Source organism: Salminus brasiliensis, chromosome 20 (genome assembly GCF_030463535.1).
Source record: "Salminus brasiliensis chromosome 20, fSalBra1.hap2, whole genome shotgun sequence".
In the NCBI taxonomy this organism is placed as follows: domain Eukaryota; kingdom Metazoa; phylum Chordata; class Actinopteri; order Characiformes; family Bryconidae; genus Salminus; species Salminus brasiliensis.
Window position 1 is genome coordinate 32,181,984 of NC_132897.1, and position 20,207 is coordinate 32,202,190.

Here is a 20,207-nt window from a genome sequence, read left to right on the forward strand (position 1 = left end):
GCTAACCTGGTGCTGGTGAGGAAGGTTAGCTCTTAGGCTAACCTGGTGCTGGTGAGGAAGGTTAGGTAGTTTAGCTCTTAGGCTAACCTGGTGCTGGGGAGTAAGGTTAGCTCCTAGGCTAACCTGGTGCTGGGGAGTAAGATTAGGTAGTTTAGCTCGTAGGCTAACCTGGTGCTGGTGAGGAAGGTTAGCTCTTAGGCTAACCTGGTGCTGGGGAGGAAGGTTAGCTCTTAGGCTAACCTGGTGCTGGGGAGTAAGATTAGGTAGTTTAGCTCTTAGGCTAACCTGGTGCTGGTGAGGAAGGTTAGCTCTTAGGCTAACCTGGTGCTGGGGAGGAAGGTTAGCTCTTAGGCTAACCTGGTGCTGGGGAGTAAGATTAGGTAGTTTAGCTCGTAGGCTAACCTGGTGCTGGTGAGGAAGGTTAGCTCTTAGGCTAACCTGGTGCTGGTGAGGAAGGTTAGCTCTTAGGCTAACCTGGTGCTGGGGAGTAAGGTTAGCTCTTAGGCTAACCTGGTGCTGGTGAGGAAGGTTAGCTCTTAGGCTAACCTGGTGCTGGTGAGGAAGGTTAGGTAGTTTAGCTCTTAGGCTAACCTGGTGCTGGGGAGTAAGGTTAGCTCCTAGGCTAACCTGGTGCTGGGGAGTAAGATTAGGTAGTTTAGCTCGTAGGCTAACCTGGTGCTGGGGAGTAAGGTTAGCTCCTAGGCTAACCTGGTGCTGGGGAGTAAGGTTAGGTAGTTTAGCTCTTAGGCTAACCTGGTGCTGGGGAGTAAGGTTAGGTAGTTTAGCTCTTAGGCTAACCTGGTGCTGGTGAGGAAGGTTAGCTCTTAGGCTAACCTGGTGCTGGGGAGGAAGGTTAGCTCTTAGGCTAACCTGGTGCTGGGGAGTAAGATTAGGTAGTTTAGCTCTTAGGCTAACCTGGTGCTGGTGAGTAAGGTGCTAAGAAGCTGACCTGGTGCTGGTGAGTAAGGTGCTAGGAAGCTGACCTGGTGCTGGTGAGTAAGGTGCTAGGAAGCTGACCTGGTGCTGGTGAGTAAGGTGCTAGGAAGCTGACCTGGTGCTGGATCATGTTACCACATCTGTTTGGAGGCATCTGCACTTGTTCCAATCCTCCAGTCGTTTATTCAGGTTTTTCCTTTCATTTGCCTCCTGTCTGTAACTGTTAGCGGGTGGCGTCTCCTTTAGCTTTTACTAAAGCATGATTTTGGTCTGGGTATGGAGTCTACGTGGATGCTAGATGACTGGGCTGCAAATTGGACAACTGCCGGATGCTCACAGATTCTAAGTTGGGTTGAGACCCAAGGACTGCAGTTCAACAAAGCACCCTAAAAGGTTCCTCCACAAATTTAAACAGAAGAACCTCCTGAAAAACCTTGGCTCTTCATTCTAGCAGCAGCAGCACCTGGTAAATGTGTGCTATTAGGTGTTTAAGCAGCAGCAGCAGCAGCAGTGTTGCAAACGAGTGAAGGGACGTGAGTCGAAGTGTGTCCCAATTCTACCCTAAACTCTCAGGCGCCTTGACCACTCACACTCCTGGTACCCAGCCTTCGACAACTCTGGGCTTCGGGGCGAATTGGGACAGGGCCCATGGCTGCTAAGTGCTGGGTCAAGCGATGACTGACCAAGAACCAGCCGTTATCCTAGCAAGCTAATTAAGAGCCCAACAGTTCTCCAAAACCGTCAGACTTGCTACATCACCTGCCCCGGCCCATGAAACCACACCACCCTGGGGGTCTCACAGGGGCTTCTGATGGACCCCCTTGGACTGTGATGACCTCACAACTGTGGATGTTGCTGGGGCAGGATACCTGTGTGCTAGCTCCAATCTACGACTTTTCACAGGCGTACAATGGGCAGGTTCTCTGGTGAGGCTCATCATCATCTCTCTCTCTCTCTCTCTCTCTCTCTCTCTCTCTGCATCTCCCACACAGCCACTCTGCTGAAAGAGGTTGTCTGCCTGCCTGTAAACCTGGGAGCGCTCACACCTGTTCTCGTTCTCTCTCTCTCTCGTGCACACTCTCGCTCTTATCCCCCTTCCTTTCATCCCTCATTCACACTCCTCTCACTCCACGCATTGAAAGCCAGCGCTCACTCTCTCTCGCGCACACGCTCGTTCTCTCTCTCTCGTTTATCCCATGCACTTGTTGACTCTTCACTTCTTTTGATCTGCTGCATTGGATAACACTTGGCCTTTCACCGGGTGGAGAGGGGTGGATTGGGTGAGAGACCCCCTTGAAGCGAGCCTGTTGGAGGACCTAAAAGGGACGGCGGTCCGCAGAAGGAGAGGTAAGCCTAACCCAAATAGATTTAGCTGCAGTTCTGCGTCCTGCTTCTACAGAGATGTGTGCTCTATTCGTTAAAGCTTAAGACTAGGACTTGGCTTTGGTTTAGTTCTACAGAACTGATCAGAACTGAAAGCAGTTGGGCTGAATGTGGTCTTTGTAATGTCATCGCCGCCACGCAAAAGCCTTGCATCTCCAAAACGGCAACTTTACAGGAGAAGCAAAAAACCTTCTTAACTTTCAATGGAAGTCTATGGAAAAAGATTTGATTCCAAGCCACTTTGGAGCATTTCTATTGGTCCATTCATCATGAAATCATGCCAGATTTACAGTAAATAAAAAAAAAAGGTTTTTACATGACTGCTTCAATATATTCTGTTCATGATGTCCACCTCTCTGCAAATACCTGCAAATATAGCTGTTATTTACTCTTGCACCTGAACTTGCACCTTGCATGTTTGAGGGGGCAGGAACTTCAGGAACTTCATAGATTGAGAAGAGGCGGTACAGGGTGGCGACTGTCTCGTTGGATGTGTGGAAAATAGCTCGTAAGTGTCAATGACTGGCAAACAGGAGTGACTGCAGTTGGACGTGCCCCAGGCCGTAATGTGGAGTCTCGTCAGTCTTGAGCGGAAGTGAGCGAAGACCTCCTGGGTGCCGCTCTGCTCCGTATCTAGGTGGAACAGACAGCAGAAGGGCTACTGTGGCCCAGAAAGTACTAGAAATGTTTAATAATGATCAAGGAAGGAATACCTCACAACACAGACCGCCTAATCCCTAGACCAGTCAGCCTGCCCATGCTAACCCCTGTCCACCCTTCCCAGTCTGGACTGAACCTTCTAGTTCTGATGAGGTCTGTATTTTCTATCACTTGGATGGTCGGTGTGCCGTTGACCTGTGGGATTGCTGGATCCTTGTCAGATCTGCAATGAATCCACCTCCCAACTGACCCAAGTTCACGATCTGATGGTAGCGTCTTGGTGCCAGATACTACTAGTCTTCTTCCTATCGTGTGATTGTCAAGAACTATCTGCTTAAGCTAGTGGGATTCAAAGTTGGCAAGCGAAAACTGGGTTGGAAAGGCAAGGCTGTGGTGAGTACCCACTGAAAGTGGTCCATGCCAGGATGTGCAAGAGCATCATTATAGGAGGAATGTGTCAGAACCACTTGCATGGGGCTGAGTAGCTGCAGACTGGGTAGAATGCCCATGCTAACCCCTGTCCACCATCGACAGGATCTACAACAGACCTTGGAGCAATGGAAGAAGGTTGCTTGGTCTGATGAGACCTGTTTTCTTTTCAGTCACATGGACGGCTGGCTATCTTCAGAGGTCTTGTAGAGTGGTCTGTTTAGCAGGTTAGCATGTGTTGGCTCATCAGTGGATATTGTCTGGTGGTCATGAACTGTGCATACATATCTGATGTATAAAAAATCATGTGTGTATGCGGAGGAATCTTTCTATAGGAAGCCTGCAGATGTTCTAAACGGATGAATGCCCTTCATTATAGCTCTTGGTCTTTCCAGCAAATGAGTGACCCTGCAGGATTTCAAGTATGAAGCTTTAATCACTCTGATCAATAAATACAAAAGAATTAATTACACCAGGGGAGGGGAGGGGGAGGCTGGCAGGTGTTGAGACAGACAGACAGACAGATGGACGGATTCGGGGGGGGGGGGTGGAGAAAAAAAGCTGTGAAAATAATGTTGCCTATTGCAATATCTGGCATGAATCATCGATCGGGACAGGTGCGTTAAGTGGCCTGTTTGGTGTTCCACTCGAGCGCTTCCCCGGCAACAATCACGAGCCCTGATCTGTGTATGGATGCTTGTTTGTTCCGTGCTCTTCAGAGCGCGAGAGAGAGAGGGTGTGAGTGTGTGAGTGAGAGAGAGAGAGAGAGAGAGAGAGAGAGAGAGAGGGGTCATTAAGAATTCTCTCTGTTCGGAGGCTCGATTGAAGGCCAGGTGAGGAGCGCACAAAGCGCGCTGTGGCTATAAATGCCATCCCGGGGGGCGCGCGGCATTAGCAGTCGGAGTCTAGACGTCCTGCGGGTGGAGTGTGTGTACCCAACCAATCAACAGGACATGCATTTAATATGACAGAGCTGTCAGAATCAAGAAGATGAGCTGAGGAAAACATGGTGTGGAGAAATTGGCGTGCCAAAAGAAACAGGGGCTAAAGGGCTAATCTTTTCAACAGGCCTAAAAAAAAAAGTACTGCGCCAAGGTCTTGTGTATCTGAGAAATTCAGTAAAACTAACTGTCTGAGCAGCAAGGGTTTATTTGTCCATAAAGCACATCAATATTGGGTTAATTAGGCCCATATAATCAGAAAATGCTGGATCTGGCATCGTATCAGGCCCGTATCTTCAGAAAATGCTGGATCTGGCATCGTATCGGGCCCGTATCATCAGAAAATGCTGGATCTGGCATCGTATCGGGCCCATATCTTCAGAAAATGCTGGATCTGGCATCGTATCGGGCCTGTATCGTCAGAAAATGCTGGATCTGGCATCGTATCGGGCCCGTATCATCAGAAAATGCTGGATCTGGCATCGTATCGGGCCCATATCTTCAGAAAATGCTGGATCTGGCATCGTATCGGGCCCATATCTTCAGAAAATGCTGGATCTGGCATCGTATCGGGTCCATACAATCGGAAAAAAACTGGATCTGGTATCATATTGAGCTATAGGACCCCATTCGACTGTTTATATAATTCACTTTCTCCCTCCTGAGCTGAAGTCTTGTATCTATTTCTCACTTGCTGCAACTAAAAGATGACAGACTCTAGAGTTGCGCTCAAAGATGAGGGAACAAGGCCACACGCACAATAGACTCCATAAAGGAATGCCGTCATTCAGCGAGCCAAAGGCGGAGGAGTTTTTCAGTCTTTTCAAAACTCAACATGTTTTTTTTTTTTTTCTTTCCCTTCTCTCTCTCTTTTGGCTTCTTAATAAATGCAGTCTGACCAAGTCTGCCACAGACTAAAATGGTTCGGGATAGATTAGGGCTTCACCTGCACTCCACCGGCCTGTTTTATTCAGGGCTAAAGCATAGAGCTTGTTATGTATGTTAGATTCGCTTCATTTCCCACATACATCTTTCAATTTGGCGAACACAAAGGGAAGGAGAAAGGGGAGGTGAGAAAAAAACCCAACAACCTTGCTCTGATGGAATCTGATAAAGAAGCTTATGTAATGGGATTAGATAACCAAGGCAGCTATCTAGCGTCTTTCTTGTCAAGTACCATTTTGACGTGCCTCCTACATGGTCATCACAACAAACGTCTTCATGTTCATGTACCAGGGGCAGAGCGTGGAGAGACTACCAGCAGCTGACCAGAGCTGACCAAAGCTGACCAGACTTCCCACGGTTCCCAATGATCCCTTAACCGACAGGGCCATCAGCCTCTCTGAAACAGCACGCGGCCATGGAGGACTCCACGGAGGTGCGGACCGACGGCAACTCCCTCCTGAAGGCTGTCTACCTTTGCCGCTTGAGACTGACGCGGCTGCTGCTGGAGGGCGGGGCTTACATTAATGAGAGTAATGAGCGCGGAGAGACACCGCTGATGATTGCCTGCAAGACCCACCACACCGATGCTCAGAGCGTGCCGAAACCCAAGATGGTCAGGTATGCCTCGCTCGATTCCCATCTGAACACCTGTGCATTGTTGTCTTGGGTCTGTTGGAAGCAGGGTCAAATGTGAAGGGCAAGAGGTCCTCCAGGACCAGGGTTGGCAGTCACTGGCCTGGAGTTAGACTTTTAAGGCCTTGTGGACTTTCCAGTATTTAATATATAAGGTTTAGACATTGGTCAGTAATTCTGACCCTCTTACATGTGTGAAAGAATACACAATACACAATTAGTGCTCTATTGTTTCTACAGGTATCTTCTGGAGAGTGGCGCTGACCCAAATATCCAGGACAAGTCCGGGAAGACGGCGCTGATGCATGCCTGTGTGGAGCGGGCTGGAGAAGAGGTTCTCTCCCAGCTGCTGTCGAGTGGAGCCGACCCAAGTTTAGAGGATCGCTCTGGTTCCTCGGCACTAGTGTACGCTGTTAATGCCGGAGACAAAGAAGCTCTAAGAGTGTTACTGGACGCCTGTAAAGCCAGAGGCAAGGAGGTCATCATCATCACTACAGACAAACTCCCATCTGGGAGACAAATGACCAAGCAGTACCTGAATGTCCCTCCTCCACCAGATTTGGAGGATCGCTTGTATTGCACCCCTACGGCCTGCATGTCCCCCTCTGAAATTCAACTGTGCGCTCCCCGTGTCTCCCCCTTTTCAAGCCAGTCGGAGAATGCCCTTTTAAACCTGAGGGAGAACCAAGGAATGGGTTCAACCCCATCAACATCAAGCTCTGGTTCAAAACCAGGGTCTCCCACACGCAACCCTAGTCCGTTGCGATCCACTGGCGTTGCCAAGCTTCTGCATCTCCAGAGACTCCACTCTGAGCCTTGGCTAAAGATCCCTCCATCCCTGTTGCTCCAGCAAAGCAAGGCCTCTTCCCTGACGGAGGAGCTTTTGGATATCACTCCAGAAGAGGAACTCTCCTTTGGCTTCAACAGCCATCATCCTTTGCCTCAAAGAGCTCCTCCTGTTGCTCGTCATCAAAGCATTGATGTGAAAGATGCCACCGGTCTGCTGCGAGCTTTGGAAGAAGCAGCCGAGTCTGAGAGGGAACAAGTAAAGGAAGCGAAATGGCTGAGCCGGAAAATGTCCTATGACGGCGTTTCCCTGCCACACTCCTTCTCACACCAGAACCTCCTTAAAGAGTCTTCTGCAACCGAACCCATGCCTGTGGATAAAGACCCAGACTGTCTGCCCAACCTAGCAGTGTCCAGCCTGCGGAACGTGGTCCGCCGCCGCAACATTGGCATGGACCACTACAGCTCAGACTCTCAACTTCCTCAGTTCGGGAGCCATCACTCGGACGAGCACAGCAAGGCCGCGGCCGCAGGGGGAGGGGGAACAGGGGCAACTGAGAAGCGCAAGCTGGTCTCCAGTCGATCCTCCACCCTGTCTGGCTCTAGAGAGTCTCTAGAAAGCATTGTCCAGCGGAGAAGCCCGGCCATGATGGAACGCAGGGGCTCCGGGGCTCTCTTGTTGGATCACATCTCTCAGACTCGGCCAGGCTACCTGCCACCACTAAACCCTCACGCGCCCATCCCAGATATCAAAGTTAACCCCAACACCGCTAGCTCTGCTGGTGCGATGAAACCTGGTGCTGCCACTGGAGCCGCCACTGGGAATATACCCGCTGCTCCTGCTCCTGCTCCGAGGCATTTTGTGCCTTGTGCCCCAAACCTTCCCCGAGACCTAAAGGCCAAGAAGACTCTGCTAAGGAGACACTCCATGCAAACTGAGCAGATGAAGCGCCTGGTCAACTTTGAGGAGATCTTTGGACAGTAAATGCCAGATAAAATCTTTGTTTTTTAAAAAAATATTTAATTGCACATTTGACCTCGGTTGTGTGTTGTTGCCGTGCGGCCAATCTTTAGTACTGTGTACCTGTGCTGAATGTTATCTTCACAATTAAAAATCAAGACACTTTATTTTGCGGTCAGTACACAGTCAGGAAAAGGCTAGTGTGCTTAGAAACCATGATAACCATCATTTGTGGACCATACAGTTCTTAAAAATGTCTTATCAAACAATCTGCACGGTCATATCAGAGTATTATGACCACCCCTGGTTTGGACTGATCTCTGTCCAGTCCGGCACGTCACAGGTTTGCTGTACATAGAAATAAGCGAGCACACCAGTCAGTCGTAGCTGTGTGCAAGACGAGCGCCGTGGATGTTCTAGAGCCCCATGATGAAGGTGTCCTGAAAATGGACTTGTGTGCCTCTCAACAGCGTAACAGTGGTGCCGCTAATGCCAGAGGGGACTGACTACTCCGGCAAGAGGTACAGGGCAATCGACGCCCCACTGTGACCCAGCTCACCTTACCAACGTCTTGCTAATGTCATCCGAGCCAAGGGAGGTTATTCCCACTATTAGGTAGGTGGTCATAATATTCTGAAATGACTGTGTATAATGGAGCCTTTGTGGACTCTTAGTTGTACCCTGGTAGGGTTTTAAACGTTGAAATCTGGGACTCCAGCAGATCGTAGTAAATCCTAGGCTTGCTGAAGTTTTGCCTGTAGGGTAAAAGATCCTCCATGTTCAGCACATCACTTTGGCCTGTCCATACAGTAAGAGTGTACCTAAAAAATAAAAGAGAGAATCAATATGCCAAGTATTCCAAGGACTGAGCATGATCGCAGCACCAACTTTTTTCATACCATGGTAACGCCCCACCTGTTTTATTTGACATGACATGACATGGTTTAATTTACCTAAATGAGTTGATCAATTTAAATAATGAAGAAATGCCAAAAGGGAAGGGATTTCTACTCTTCCTGAATCCCCCATTGTTTTCGTTCATGTTTTTACATGGGACATGGGTGTTCATGGCCTCGGCAGTACAGACGGCCCTTCTATTCTCATCCAGAAAGTGGCAGGGTTTATGCATGCATGTTTGCTTGGTCCTTCCCCTTCTCTGTGTTCTTGTCCAGGTACGTCTGCCGTAGTGACTTCTCTGCCCGTTTGATCAGCCGAACACATCAGCCCGTAAGCTGGACAATAAAGACGTGAAGTGTCAAACACATCACTGAGTGAAAGCTGTTGTTTGTCGAGGGTTTTTCTGAGCTGTGCTTCTCCGCAGTAATTTACTACCGAGAGCTGGGAGCAACGTTCTCCGAGCAGCCCAGCGGCTAAGGACGGCATTAAGTTGCGCGGTCACTTCTAGAGCACGGCTCAAGAGGGAAAGCAGGCCGCTGAATTGCACTAGGTTTGGAGAAGAGGGATTAGAACTAGCCTGGTGCTGCTTCTGGGCACTCCCCCGCCCCTGCCTTCCCCGCGCGTCCTTCGGCTCGATTGAGAGCTTCTATTCCAGTCACAAACAAAATGCATCAGGAGGAGCAGCACCAAATTACACCGCTAGTGCTCCTAAGGCATTCTGATGAACTGCTTTTGTTACATTACACGAAACCAATCAAGCAGGCAATCAGCGGCTCTCCGCTAACAGCCTCTTAGGAGGCAAGCGGATCGCGATGCACGGAAGCTAACTTTTAATAGCCTCCGGTAAGCTGAATACTGATGGACCACGCGCTGCAGAAGCAAATATAGAGTCCCACCTGTCAGACTGCTGCAAAAGCCACTGGAACTGAGGGAAGGACAGGGGCAGGAGAGCCGCTCGCACTGGGAACGTCACAGGCTGCCTCAGAGGCCTGCAAACCGCCTCCATCTGTTGAACCATCTTCCAGCTGTAACCTGTGACCACAGATAAATGTCAGATCGTGTCAGGTAAAGATCACAAGAGGGGCACAGCCATAGGCTTTTTTTTTTTTTTTTATGCATGTGTTCAGATTACATAACTACTTGGCGAAAGGACATCGTGCCCTTGCCGTAATAACAGCATCGAACCTATCAGGTAAGGACTACTCCAGGCCCTTGAGATAAGTCCTGTCCGTTTTAGTCTACTGCGCCTAATAGGTCCGCGACCCAGGTCCGCCTGCTTCGAGAGTTTGGTACGTTTGGTCAACCCGGGAGCGGTCCAGAGAACCGATCTTCTGGTCCTCTTGAAATTAGTGGTCTGCGGTTCGCTTCCAGTGGACTTTGGGGTAAGGTGAGGCTATCTGCTCCTGGTGCCTCATGTGGCATTGGGTGAAATCGCCCTCGGTGTCCCAGTGTTCCATTAAGTCTGCTCACATACAGATTTGGACCTCCCAACAGTTCTCATCCTGGAAAGAGGGAAGGTCAAGGGTGTTTTTGGCCAGTGGAGTGGGCAGCACTAAATATACATGTAAACATGGTCATATGCATGTCTGCGATCACTCAAACCGCATTCGGAAGTGGCTGGGCGCATAGGAAAAGCAATTGTAAAGCCACTGCTAATCCATCTCAATACACCCTGTTGAGCACTGAAGGACCTCTGTCTTCCCTCGAGAATGGGCCAAGTGCGACACACACCACAGCACTTAACAGCCTCCCCACCCCCACTGCAGGGCCAAATGACTATCGTTTCACGCCAGTACTGACCCTACAACTATAAGGCTAATGTCGCAAGCTAATGCTAGCCAAGCCAAGGAGGCCAGTTTAATGATGTATTCTCCAAATAATGTTGACCACTTAAACTAGCTCTAATCTAATCTTCAGATATACAGTCATAAAGATTCCCTGCTCAGCACAAAGGCACACTTCACCTGGGTTATCTGTATCTGGAGACCATCCGGTGGTCCAACCCAAGGAGAGCACGTCCCCCTCAGCTTGCAAAGCCACTGCCTGTAGAAAGGCCTGGGCGTCCAGCGGGGTCGCTCTGCCCCCAGGCCCTGGAAGTATGTCTGCGTTGATCCACACAGGCCCTTTGAGCTGAGCCCGAGCCTCCTCCAGCAGAGCCATGGAGGGCGCCACTGCCGCTAGACTGGACAGAACAAACAGAAGGTAAGGGCCCGTCCTAAGTTCAGCAATCGAACACTTTCCCTAGCAACTTATACGATGTGGACAAAAGTATTGGGACACTTGTTCTTTCACTGTGTTGAGGACAACTTTAAGGATCTACTGCTACTGCAACTCTTGAGGTCTCGCCTCAACGGGTCTGATCGGTTTTGGCAGCACGAGGGGAACTGACACAATGTTAGGCTGACTGGTGATCGGACCAAAAACCCAATTATAAATGAACTCCAGCTGCATTCGCCAACCTTTTGAAGTCCAGTTTGATGCCCTTGTCTGAGGTCCCCACCGCTCTCAGCCAGTCCTTCAGTGTGATGTCACTGTCTGTATCAGGAGGGTGCGCCATTATGGGTTCCTTCGGATCGCGACCCCTGAGGAGAATGTCCGCTTCGATCATCTGGGCAGGACCTTACATGCAAACGGTTGACCAAAACAACAGATTCTGAGCGAGAGCAGAACAACAATATCCATCAGATTTCATTTTTAGAAGTGTGTGAAAACCTTGAAGTGCTTCATTAATCTTGCTCCTGTTGTTGGCTGCATGATACCAGTCGACATCCGCAGCGTCCCGCTCTGGTATCGCGCCTTTTTGGAGAAAGTAGTCCAGAGTTCGGTCCCCCATTGACCCTGTAGCAGAGCAAAGTTACTAACTTGTGTTTAAACAACAAACAAAAATGCATTTTCATGCAATTATCTATTTAGTTTTGATCATTACTTTAAAATTAAATCTGGATATTTATAAGATTTAATTCAAGATTTGAACTTTTATTCATTTATTATAAAGATGAATAAAGATTCAATTTGGGATGTTATTTTTATTATAAATGAATTCTGGATATGAACTCTATTAGATTTAATTCAGGATGTCAACGTTACTATACATTTATTCTAGATAATATCTTTATCGTTATTAATTATAATGATTTTGTGTTGGCTCAAGGCCCCACTGCCACCCTGACCAGAAATAAGCAAATTACAACATTAATGAATGAAATTAAAATGAATAAAAAAAATGCATCCTGGATATGAATGTAATTAAAAACTTCATTCTGAGTATTGATGTTATTACAGCTTAATTGTGGATATTAGTGTTTTTCAGAAATTCATTTTAGATATGAATGCTATTAGAGCTTCATTCTGGATATTAATGTTGTTAGAGCTTCATACTGGATATAAATGTTGTTAGAGCTTCATACTGGATATTAATGTTAGTAGAACTTCATACTGGATATTAATGATATTAGAGCTTCATACTGGATATTAATGCTGTTGGAACTTCATACTGGATATAAATGTTGTTAGAGCTTCATACTGGATATTAATGTTAGTAGAACTTCATACTGGATATTAATGATATTAGAGCTTCATACTGGATATTAATGCTGTTGGAACTTCATACTGGATATTAATGCTGTTGGAACTTCATACTGGATATTAATGATATTAGAGCTCCATACTGGATATTAATGCTGTTGGAACTTCATACTGGATATTAATGTTGTTAGAGCTTCATACTGGATATTAATGCTGTTGGAACTTCATACTGGATAATAATGTTATTAGAACTTCATACTGGATATTAATGTTATTAGAACTTCATTCTGGATATTAATGTTATTAGAGCTTCATACTGGATATTAATGTTATTAGAACTTCATACTGGATATTAATGTTATTAGAACTTCATTCTGGATATTAATGTTATTAGAACTTCATACTGGATATTAATGTTATTAGAGCTTCATACTGGATATTAATGTTATTAGAACTTCATACTGGATATTAATGCTATTAGAGCTTCATTCTGGATATTAATGTTATTAGAGCTTCATACTGGATATAAATGTTGTTAGAGCTTCATACTGGATATTAATGTTGTTAGAGCTTCATACTGGATATTAATGCTGCTGGAACTTCATACTGGATATTAATGTTATTAGAACTTCATACTGGATATTAATGCTATTAGAGCTTCATTCTGGATATTAATGTTATTAGAGCTTCATACTGGATATAAATGTTGTTAGAGCTTCATACTGGATATTAATGTTGTTAGAGCTTCATACTGGATATTAATGCTGCTGGAACTTCATACTGGATATTAATGTTATTAGAACTTCATACTGGATATTAATGCTATTAGAGCTTCATTCTGGATATTAATGTTATTAGAGCTTCATACTGGATATTAATGTTATTAGAACTTATTTTTTATTATTATTTATTTTTTATTAAGTGTTTTCTTTTGAACAGAGCCAAACGGAGCTGCAGTTTGGTAAATGTATTAATTTATTTTTAATTAATTTAAGCGGAACAGAAAAGCCCACGAAGAAGCCCATGTTTACTACTATGTGTACTAGCTAGCTGCCCAGGATATGGGCTTTATAGTTAATAAAACGTATTACAGGAACTGTCGCTCTCAAAATACAAAGAAATGTAGTTTCTACAGTCAGTGTCAAGTTTATAAGTTATAATAAGTTATAAAAAGTGTATAATAAGAAGTTCTAATCCACACAAGCATTTCCACCTTAACTGGCGCTGCAGGGACACTGCGGAGCGAACAGGCGCCTCAGCCTGACCGGTGGACTGTTTAAGGTGGACCGGGAAAGTTTCTCTCGAGCTGTTTAGTCATTACAGGTGATATCTCTGCCAGAACACACAGATATAATGTCGTCCCCACAGCCGGTATCTCTCCCGACCTGCACACAAACGTGGTGTACTTGTGTCTGTAGACGCTGTAGTCTCTAGCTATACCCCGCCGAACCAAACCCACCTGAGGCGCTGGACGGCGAGTCAGACGACAGGTAAACGGGGGTCCAGCTCACAGCTACGACGAAAACCACGGCACAGATGCAAGAAAGGTACAAACTGCGTTTATTTACTCTCATGTGCTTAAAAAAGATTCACAAACAGACACAAGAGAAATGATGAATCCCGTCTGTTCTGCACGGACAGCGTTAAGGACGCACTTCCCTGTTTGTGGCATGCTGGGATATGTAGTCTCCTCCTTCTCTCGCCCTCTGTTCCAGGTTTATGCAAGTTTTACTGGAAAAGTCGTCTTTGTATTGCGCCTCTGTGGAGGCTGCCTACTGAATATGCTTCAGCAGGACCCTGATGCTACGATATTTAGGAACCATTCAAATGAAATGTGCAAAATAAACAGGCCTAGAACATATTGCATTATTGAGACGGGGTGTACAGGATGAAAAGGCACGGATGCATGTAAACAGTGTATCATTGCAGCTCAGGTTAAGTCCCTCTGTCCACCAGCATGACCAGCTTCACCATACTAGTTGAGCAGTATGCCCAGCTTGACGATGGGCATGCCGATAGACCATCAGACTCTAACAGAAACAGACGCTACGTGAGCGCAGGGAATTGATTTCGTCTGGATGACCAGCTTTTCAAACACTTTGACCATCAAAAACCAGCTACCAGCAAAAGCTGGTCTTGAGCTGGATGTTTAAAAAAGTATGTAACGTCTCAGTTCGTGTAAACACCAACCAAACGCAGGTATCAGACTTTGTGATCCCTTCAGTCCTCCTCTTCGGCTCTCTCGCGCTCTCGTTCTGTGGCCTCTGCATGTGCCTGGTCTGATGTTAAACTCTGCTCCTCATCGTGGTCCAAGACTACGGCTGTAGAACTTGGCTTATTAGAAGACAAACAAGCCATGTGGTCGTTGCTACAGTCCGCGGAGCATCCGCAGACATCTTCTCGGCCGCCTTCGACGTGCTCAGAAACATTCACTTTTAATCTGCCGTCAGATTTGGAGAGGTCCAGCTCTCTGAGCTGCGCCTGAAGCCGTTTCTCCAGCTCCTCTGAGCTCCGGGCTAGCATGTAGCTGACCTTCCTCTGATGGGCCAAGGCCTCCTCCTTGTCACTCAGCTGAAATAGACAGAGGCATGGCTGATTAAAAGTAGTATAGTGCTAACACCTGTCCACCAGGAGCTGCAGCAGGCGCCCACAACGGGCACTCAACTATCGTAATGCTTTGGCTGATGGCGCACACACATACCAGATCAAGCAGTAATTGTAGGGTTTCCATGGGGTCACTGGGCTCCTTTCCCTCTCTGGCTGATGGCAGAAATCTCCTCAGCCTCTGAGCCATGCTGGCCGAGCCTTGCTTCCCTGCATAAGTCATCAGTGTAAGCATGTAGGGTAGCACACAGTACTGTGCATCAAATTTGGGACTTTCCTGGATTTCTGCATTGATTACTAATGAAATCACTCTAACTGGACTAATAACATACAAACAGTTTTGCTGTTTATGTGTTTTCCTAAGCACATCGAGTACACATCCACAGAGCAGGCTAGAAAAAGTAAGTGAAAAATAAGTGTTTATGATTTCTCCAAGAGCTATCGATCACATTTAATTAATAATCAGTGCAGAAATTCAGGCTACAAAGGATACATCTACTTTTTCTAGCAACTGTATACATTCATAATAAACCATCATGTACTCTATATGTCCAAATGTTTGTGGACACCCCTTCTATTGAACGCATACACACATACAGCTTGTCTAGTCCCTGTAGAGAAGTACTGCCAGTAAAATAGGACTCTCTGGACCAGATAAACATAAGCTTATTTGCACCATGGCGTGGGCTAGAGGGGTATATAACCCTCCCTAGCATTAAACTGCGGAGCAGAGGCAGAGCTGTGTTCTCTGGAATGATGGATGGATGGATGGATGGTGCTCCATTCAATAATTTCGGGATGAGCTGGGGATTAAAGGTGGGGTGGTGATCATTCAACATCCTGACCTCATTTAACGCTCGTCACTGAATGCGATCAAATCCTCACAGCAATGAACCTCCAATATCTAGCAGAAATCCTTCCCTAGACAGTTTTTTTTAATATCCTTGATTTTGGAAGAGGCAATAAATGCAGCAGAAGTCCCAATACTTTTGTCCACATAGTGTATGTTGAACACTGGCAGAGTGTGAATTGCAAATCCAGTGTGGTCCACGTAGGCCACACTGAAATGTATTGGTGTGTAAAATCAGAATACCAGGTTTTCTAGCACTGCGGCTGCCTTTATTGTTGGATTGCCCTCACTGATTGACCGACCTCTCTCTGGTTTCGAATGGCGGGGCATAAGTCTGTCGTTTTCAGCCAACTGCAGCACCTTCTCGCTCCCTCTCTTCAGCTGCTGCTCGAAGGCGATGCGGAATGCATCCACCATCACGTAGGCCTCCTCTTTCCTCCTCCTCTGAAGCTCCAACTGACTCAAAGATACATTATTTCAGTAATGTGTATAATATTAGTAGAGGATGGTCTTGCAGTGTTTGTTTATTTACTAAAAAACACAGTTACCTCCTGTTTGAGCTGGAGAACCTGCTTGCGGCTTGCGGCTGCACTTTTAGCGCAAGGACACGGCTCACCTCCGCTGGAGCTACACTGGCAAGCTCCGTACACCGCGAGCTAGAACACGGAGAACAGGCACATCTGACTGTGTATTACTTCCACATAACTGCACTCATTTAATAACATTTTAATAACAACAATCAGCCTAATACTGTGTAGGCCCAGAACAGCTCTGACCCACTGAGGACCTCTGAAGGCGTCCTGTGGGATCTGGCATCAAGTTCTGAAAGTTGTGAGGTAGGACCTTCATGGATTGCATCAATGAAGGCTTGGGTTGTCCATTCCAGGGACACCCCACAAGACCTGCCTGATGTTTTGGAGATTTTCTGACCCAGTCAATCGTCTAGCCATCACAATTTAGCTCTTGTCAAAGTGTCTCGGATTCTTAGTTTTCCATGTCCCAAAACCTTTGTCCTTCAAGAACTGGCTGTTCACTTGCTGCCTAATATATCAATCCCATACAACAGGTGACATTGCAACGAGATCAATCAATGAGTGTTGTTCTGTTCACCACTGTATAACAACATTCAAGAATACAGTGCCAACAGCCACCAGAGAGCTACCTCCAGTGCAGATCCCTCTCTCCCGTGCTTGCTGGGAGGCTGGGTCTTCTGGAAGTCTCTTCTCTCCTGAGCACTCAGCAGCCCCAGCAGCTCCAAACACTGTTGACTCAGTGCTATTGGACAGACAGACAGACACACGTACAGGTATGCTGAAGTCATCTGGAGCCTGAGTATGAAAAGAGGTACAATAAACGTAGACTCACAGGTGTTCTCAGTGCGGAGGTCCTGTAGCTGCTCCAGGTTCTCATTGAGAGCTTTACTCAAGGCCTTGTTCTCCGCGCACACCCTGTTTCACAAAGATAATGAGCGTTGAGGGTGTGCAGATTGGCAGCAGTAGCAATGTCGAGCCACACCAATATTGCACGATAGACCACAGGTCTAGCGTTTGCCAGTAACCTCAGCAAGCAACCAGAGCCAGCACTGAGATTCCGGCATTCAGTCCCACGGTGTGTGAAGACTTACCTGTCATATTTCAGCCCCCATGCATGTTCCACGTTCTTAAACTGCACCTGGTTGAAGGTGATCTCCCACTGCAAAGCGTTCACCTCCTGCGCAATGAATGAAGGAGTCAGACAGTTTGTAAGCAATCAGGTGCTTGGTGCATTAGCCTGGGGCCAACCTGCAGTTGTTACGCTAGCTAGAGGCTAATGCTGCGTGCTGAAAGCCGGGACGATGGAATGAAAGCAGGCCGTTAAGTCACCTTTTCCAAAGCTTTGGTCCGCTCCTCGCTCTTCTGAAGCAAACTTTTGGTGTGGGTGGTCGCTTTGTCTAATATAGCCTGCAGGACGAAACGAAACGGCAGCATATTTAACAGCTCAGATCATATTAAACAACATCGTTGTGATGGGGGGCGTCCAAGCATACCTGGCCTTGCAGGATCCTCAGAGCTTCGTGTTTGCCCTCCAGGTGTCGATGGGTCACTTCCAGCTCTGTCCGCAACAGCTCAACTTCCTACGGGACAGAGTAATGTACCACATCATGAACCTGTCTGAGCTACCTTAGTAAGCCACCACGCTACGCCGCTGTGTTAGCCGTGAAGTTTGTTCATAGCGTCCCACCTCTGTGACCTCCTGCAGTCTCCTCTGCAACGCCTCACTGGAGTCGCCGACGCTGCTGTCTATAATAGAGCAGAGAATTGCACTGAGAATTGAAACTGTGGCCTTCAGCCTCTGGACTCACTCACTGGTTTCCCAGCTATTTCCTGACACTGATCACGGCCTACGGGACCACGGGACCACAGGATCACAGACGGGCTGGGCTGACCAGTGTTGTGAGGAATTCCAGGCTTCACATTGTCAACACTCATTAGGGTTTATTAGCTGACCAGGAAACTACAGTAGGCTCAGTGTGAGCAGACAGGCAGTGCAGCAGGCGTCGGTCCTTTCATAGCTTTGCCAAACACACCAAAGTCAACAGAGTGAGTGAGTGCACGGGTGCGTTCAGAACAGGATACGGATAGAGCGTCAACAGGTCCCTAGCTCTCTCTAAATCTCCTAAAGCTTGGGAGCAATGGGGCTACATCCAACTACGTCCACTTTCAGGGCCAAATATATTGATATATTAATTCAGATGCCACTCATCTGAATTATGAGGACATTAATAAGCTAGCTAGTTTATTATTAATAGCTAGCTAGTGCTACACTGGCCTAGATGTTGGCCTAGAGTGAAACTGTGGCATAATTATTATTATTATTAGAGGTCGTGACCTCCCTGACCCTGTAGTGAAAAAGAAGCCGTTTAGACTTTGGGGGGAGGGGTATAAAATAAAATTCATGTATAAAATGTTCTGTTATATTATTATTATTATCATTATCATTTAATTTGGATATTATACTTAAATATTGTTTTATTTATACTTAACTTAGCACGGCTAAATTACATTCCGGCCTAAAACTAGCATTTATATTGTGAGAAAACCAGTGCAAGACCATCTTTCGATGGTCATGGTGGTTGGAAACCCTGGTCATCCAGATGAAACCCTATGCTGCATTCACGTCCTGGTCAGAAGACCCTACTCGGTCATGCTGGTCAACCTGCTTAGTCACATTGTCCAAGTTGGTCATGCATTGTCCAAAGGACAATCATTGGACAAAATGATATTCGTCTCCCAAGCTTCTGTCTGTGGTCCACCATCAAGCATCCTCCCCAAAGTGCCTTTAGGTTTTTGAGAACTTTCTCCCACCTTCAAGACGCATCATCAGAGGGGGTGGTGTCTGACTCTTTTAGGTGTAAAACACTGCTCTCAAGACCACCGCGGTCCCACTTTCTGAGATCAGTAGGCATATTTACAACAGGTGCAGCGATACCTGGATTTTAGACTTGGGCCGGAGTGCCCCTTTAAACCTAGTCGTGGGCAGCAGGGCTGCTGTACCTGAGTCTCGGAGCTCCTCCCTGAGGAGGTACATGGCACTGCACGGAGTCCAGGAGAAAGGGCCGCTCCCTTCACTGCCCCTTTTCGGGAACCTGGTGTGGGCCAGAAGCTCCGGGAGGTCCCCTTTACTCCTCATCCGTGCAGAGGAAGAGGGGGCCACCATACCGTCCCCTAAATCTCCCTCCCTCATGTCATCCTCTGATGGCTCTTCTCGCCCTCCTTGCATGGCGCCGCTAATCCGCTAACATAGCACAAAACTGGCGGAGAAAACAGGAAAACCGAGAGGTTTGTCATCCGAGGAAATGAGGAACAATATTTACATTTTTATAACCGCTTAATCATTAAATCCCCAGCATTTATAAACGCCGTGTTCAGCAATTTACTTTATTTCAGTTTATTTCCTTTTTTGTGTAATTTGTCCGTTCCACCTTAAATAGCGCTACAGGTCCATTACGGCGCCTCTGCGGTGCTGCACTGTAACTACAGCAGAATTTAAGGTGGAACGGACAATTCGACACCAGCTGGGAAAGAGGAAGCTAACCGCTTCGTAACTTCATCACGCTTCAAATGAATGCCTTTAAACACGAAAAGGGAATCAATGGAGGTACCAAAACGTACCTGGTGAGGGTTTACCTACATATCCACAGCATACACCATCATACAGACATTTAGAGTGGGTTATTTACCCGGCTAGTTAAATCCTCGAGTCCAGCCGCTGGACACATCAGCAGCATGTACGGGAGTGCCACTGTCAACCTGTAGGCTGGATCTAAAGCAGGTGTGTTTAACAGGTGGGTAGTGTACCTACAGGGGCCAGGGACTTATTCTCTGATCTGAAATCAGGCCTCCTTAATCCATGTCACTCTTCCCAGTGAGCAGCACTGTTAATGTGGCCCAGACTTTGGTAATAATAATAATTATAATAATAATAATAAGTTTATTCCAAGTAATTCAGAGCATTTCTATTGGTCAGTTTATCCAGTATGATTGTATAGAAGCAGCACATATTCAGTCCTTCATAACTGTAATATGCAAAACTATCCACTCAATTCACACTCAATTCAATAACAAGAGGAAAACCATAATTGTGTATTTAAAAGAAGCCCCAAAATATTATGGGAATT

At 46.8% G+C, this 20,207-nt stretch overlaps 3 protein-coding genes across 6 annotated transcripts; 1 reads left to right on the plus strand and 2 right to left on the minus strand.

Moving 5' to 3' along the window:
- Positions 1-1,950: 1,950 nt before the first annotated feature.
- On the plus strand, positions 1,951-8,919 carry ankrd34bb (ankyrin repeat domain 34Bb). 3 transcript variants are annotated; one of them, XM_072665155.1, is made up of 3 exons: positions 1,951-2,283; positions 5,586-5,912; positions 6,168-8,919. In XM_072665155.1, the coding sequence occupies exons 2-3, from the start codon at positions 5,710-5,712 to the stop codon at positions 7,696-7,698; spliced, it is 1,734 nt and encodes a 577-aa protein (XP_072521256.1). In that variant the 5' UTR covers positions 1,951-2,283; positions 5,586-5,709; the 3' UTR covers positions 7,699-8,919. The 3 variants fall into 3 exon arrangements, with proteins under 3 accessions (XP_072521256.1, XP_072521258.1, XP_072521257.1); XM_072665157.1 differs by lacking the exon at positions 5,586-5,912; XM_072665156.1 differs by lacking the exon at positions 1,951-2,283 and having other exon boundaries at positions 5,073-5,912.
- fam151b (family with sequence similarity 151 member B) lies at positions 7,745-13,672 on the minus strand. The gene is made up of 6 exons (XM_072665163.1): positions 13,556-13,672; positions 11,284-11,409; positions 11,031-11,190; positions 10,536-10,753; positions 9,468-9,603; positions 7,745-8,495 (listed from the first exon to the last, which is right to left on the minus strand). The coding sequence occupies exons 1-6, from the start codon at positions 13,668-13,670 to the stop codon at positions 8,345-8,347; spliced, it is 906 nt and encodes a 301-aa protein (XP_072521264.1). The 5' UTR covers positions 13,671-13,672; the 3' UTR covers positions 7,745-8,344.
- ccdc125 (coiled-coil domain containing 125) lies at positions 13,640-19,845 on the minus strand. 2 transcript variants are annotated; one of them, XM_072665161.1, is made up of 12 exons: positions 19,770-19,845; positions 19,084-19,340; positions 17,771-17,829; positions 17,577-17,663; positions 17,413-17,490; positions 17,175-17,260; positions 16,916-16,998; positions 16,713-16,825; positions 16,099-16,206; positions 15,853-16,006; positions 14,798-14,910; positions 13,640-14,667 (listed from the first exon to the last, which is right to left on the minus strand). In XM_072665161.1, exons 2-12 carry the CDS (start codon positions 19,307-19,309, stop codon positions 14,317-14,319), a joined length of 1,458 nt encoding a protein of 485 aa, XP_072521262.1. In that variant the 5' UTR covers positions 19,310-19,340; positions 19,770-19,845; the 3' UTR covers positions 13,640-14,316. The 2 variants fall into 2 exon arrangements, with proteins under 2 accessions (XP_072521262.1, XP_072521261.1); XM_072665160.1 differs by having other exon boundaries at positions 19,702-19,816.
- Between the last annotated feature and the right edge of the window lie 362 nt (positions 19,846-20,207).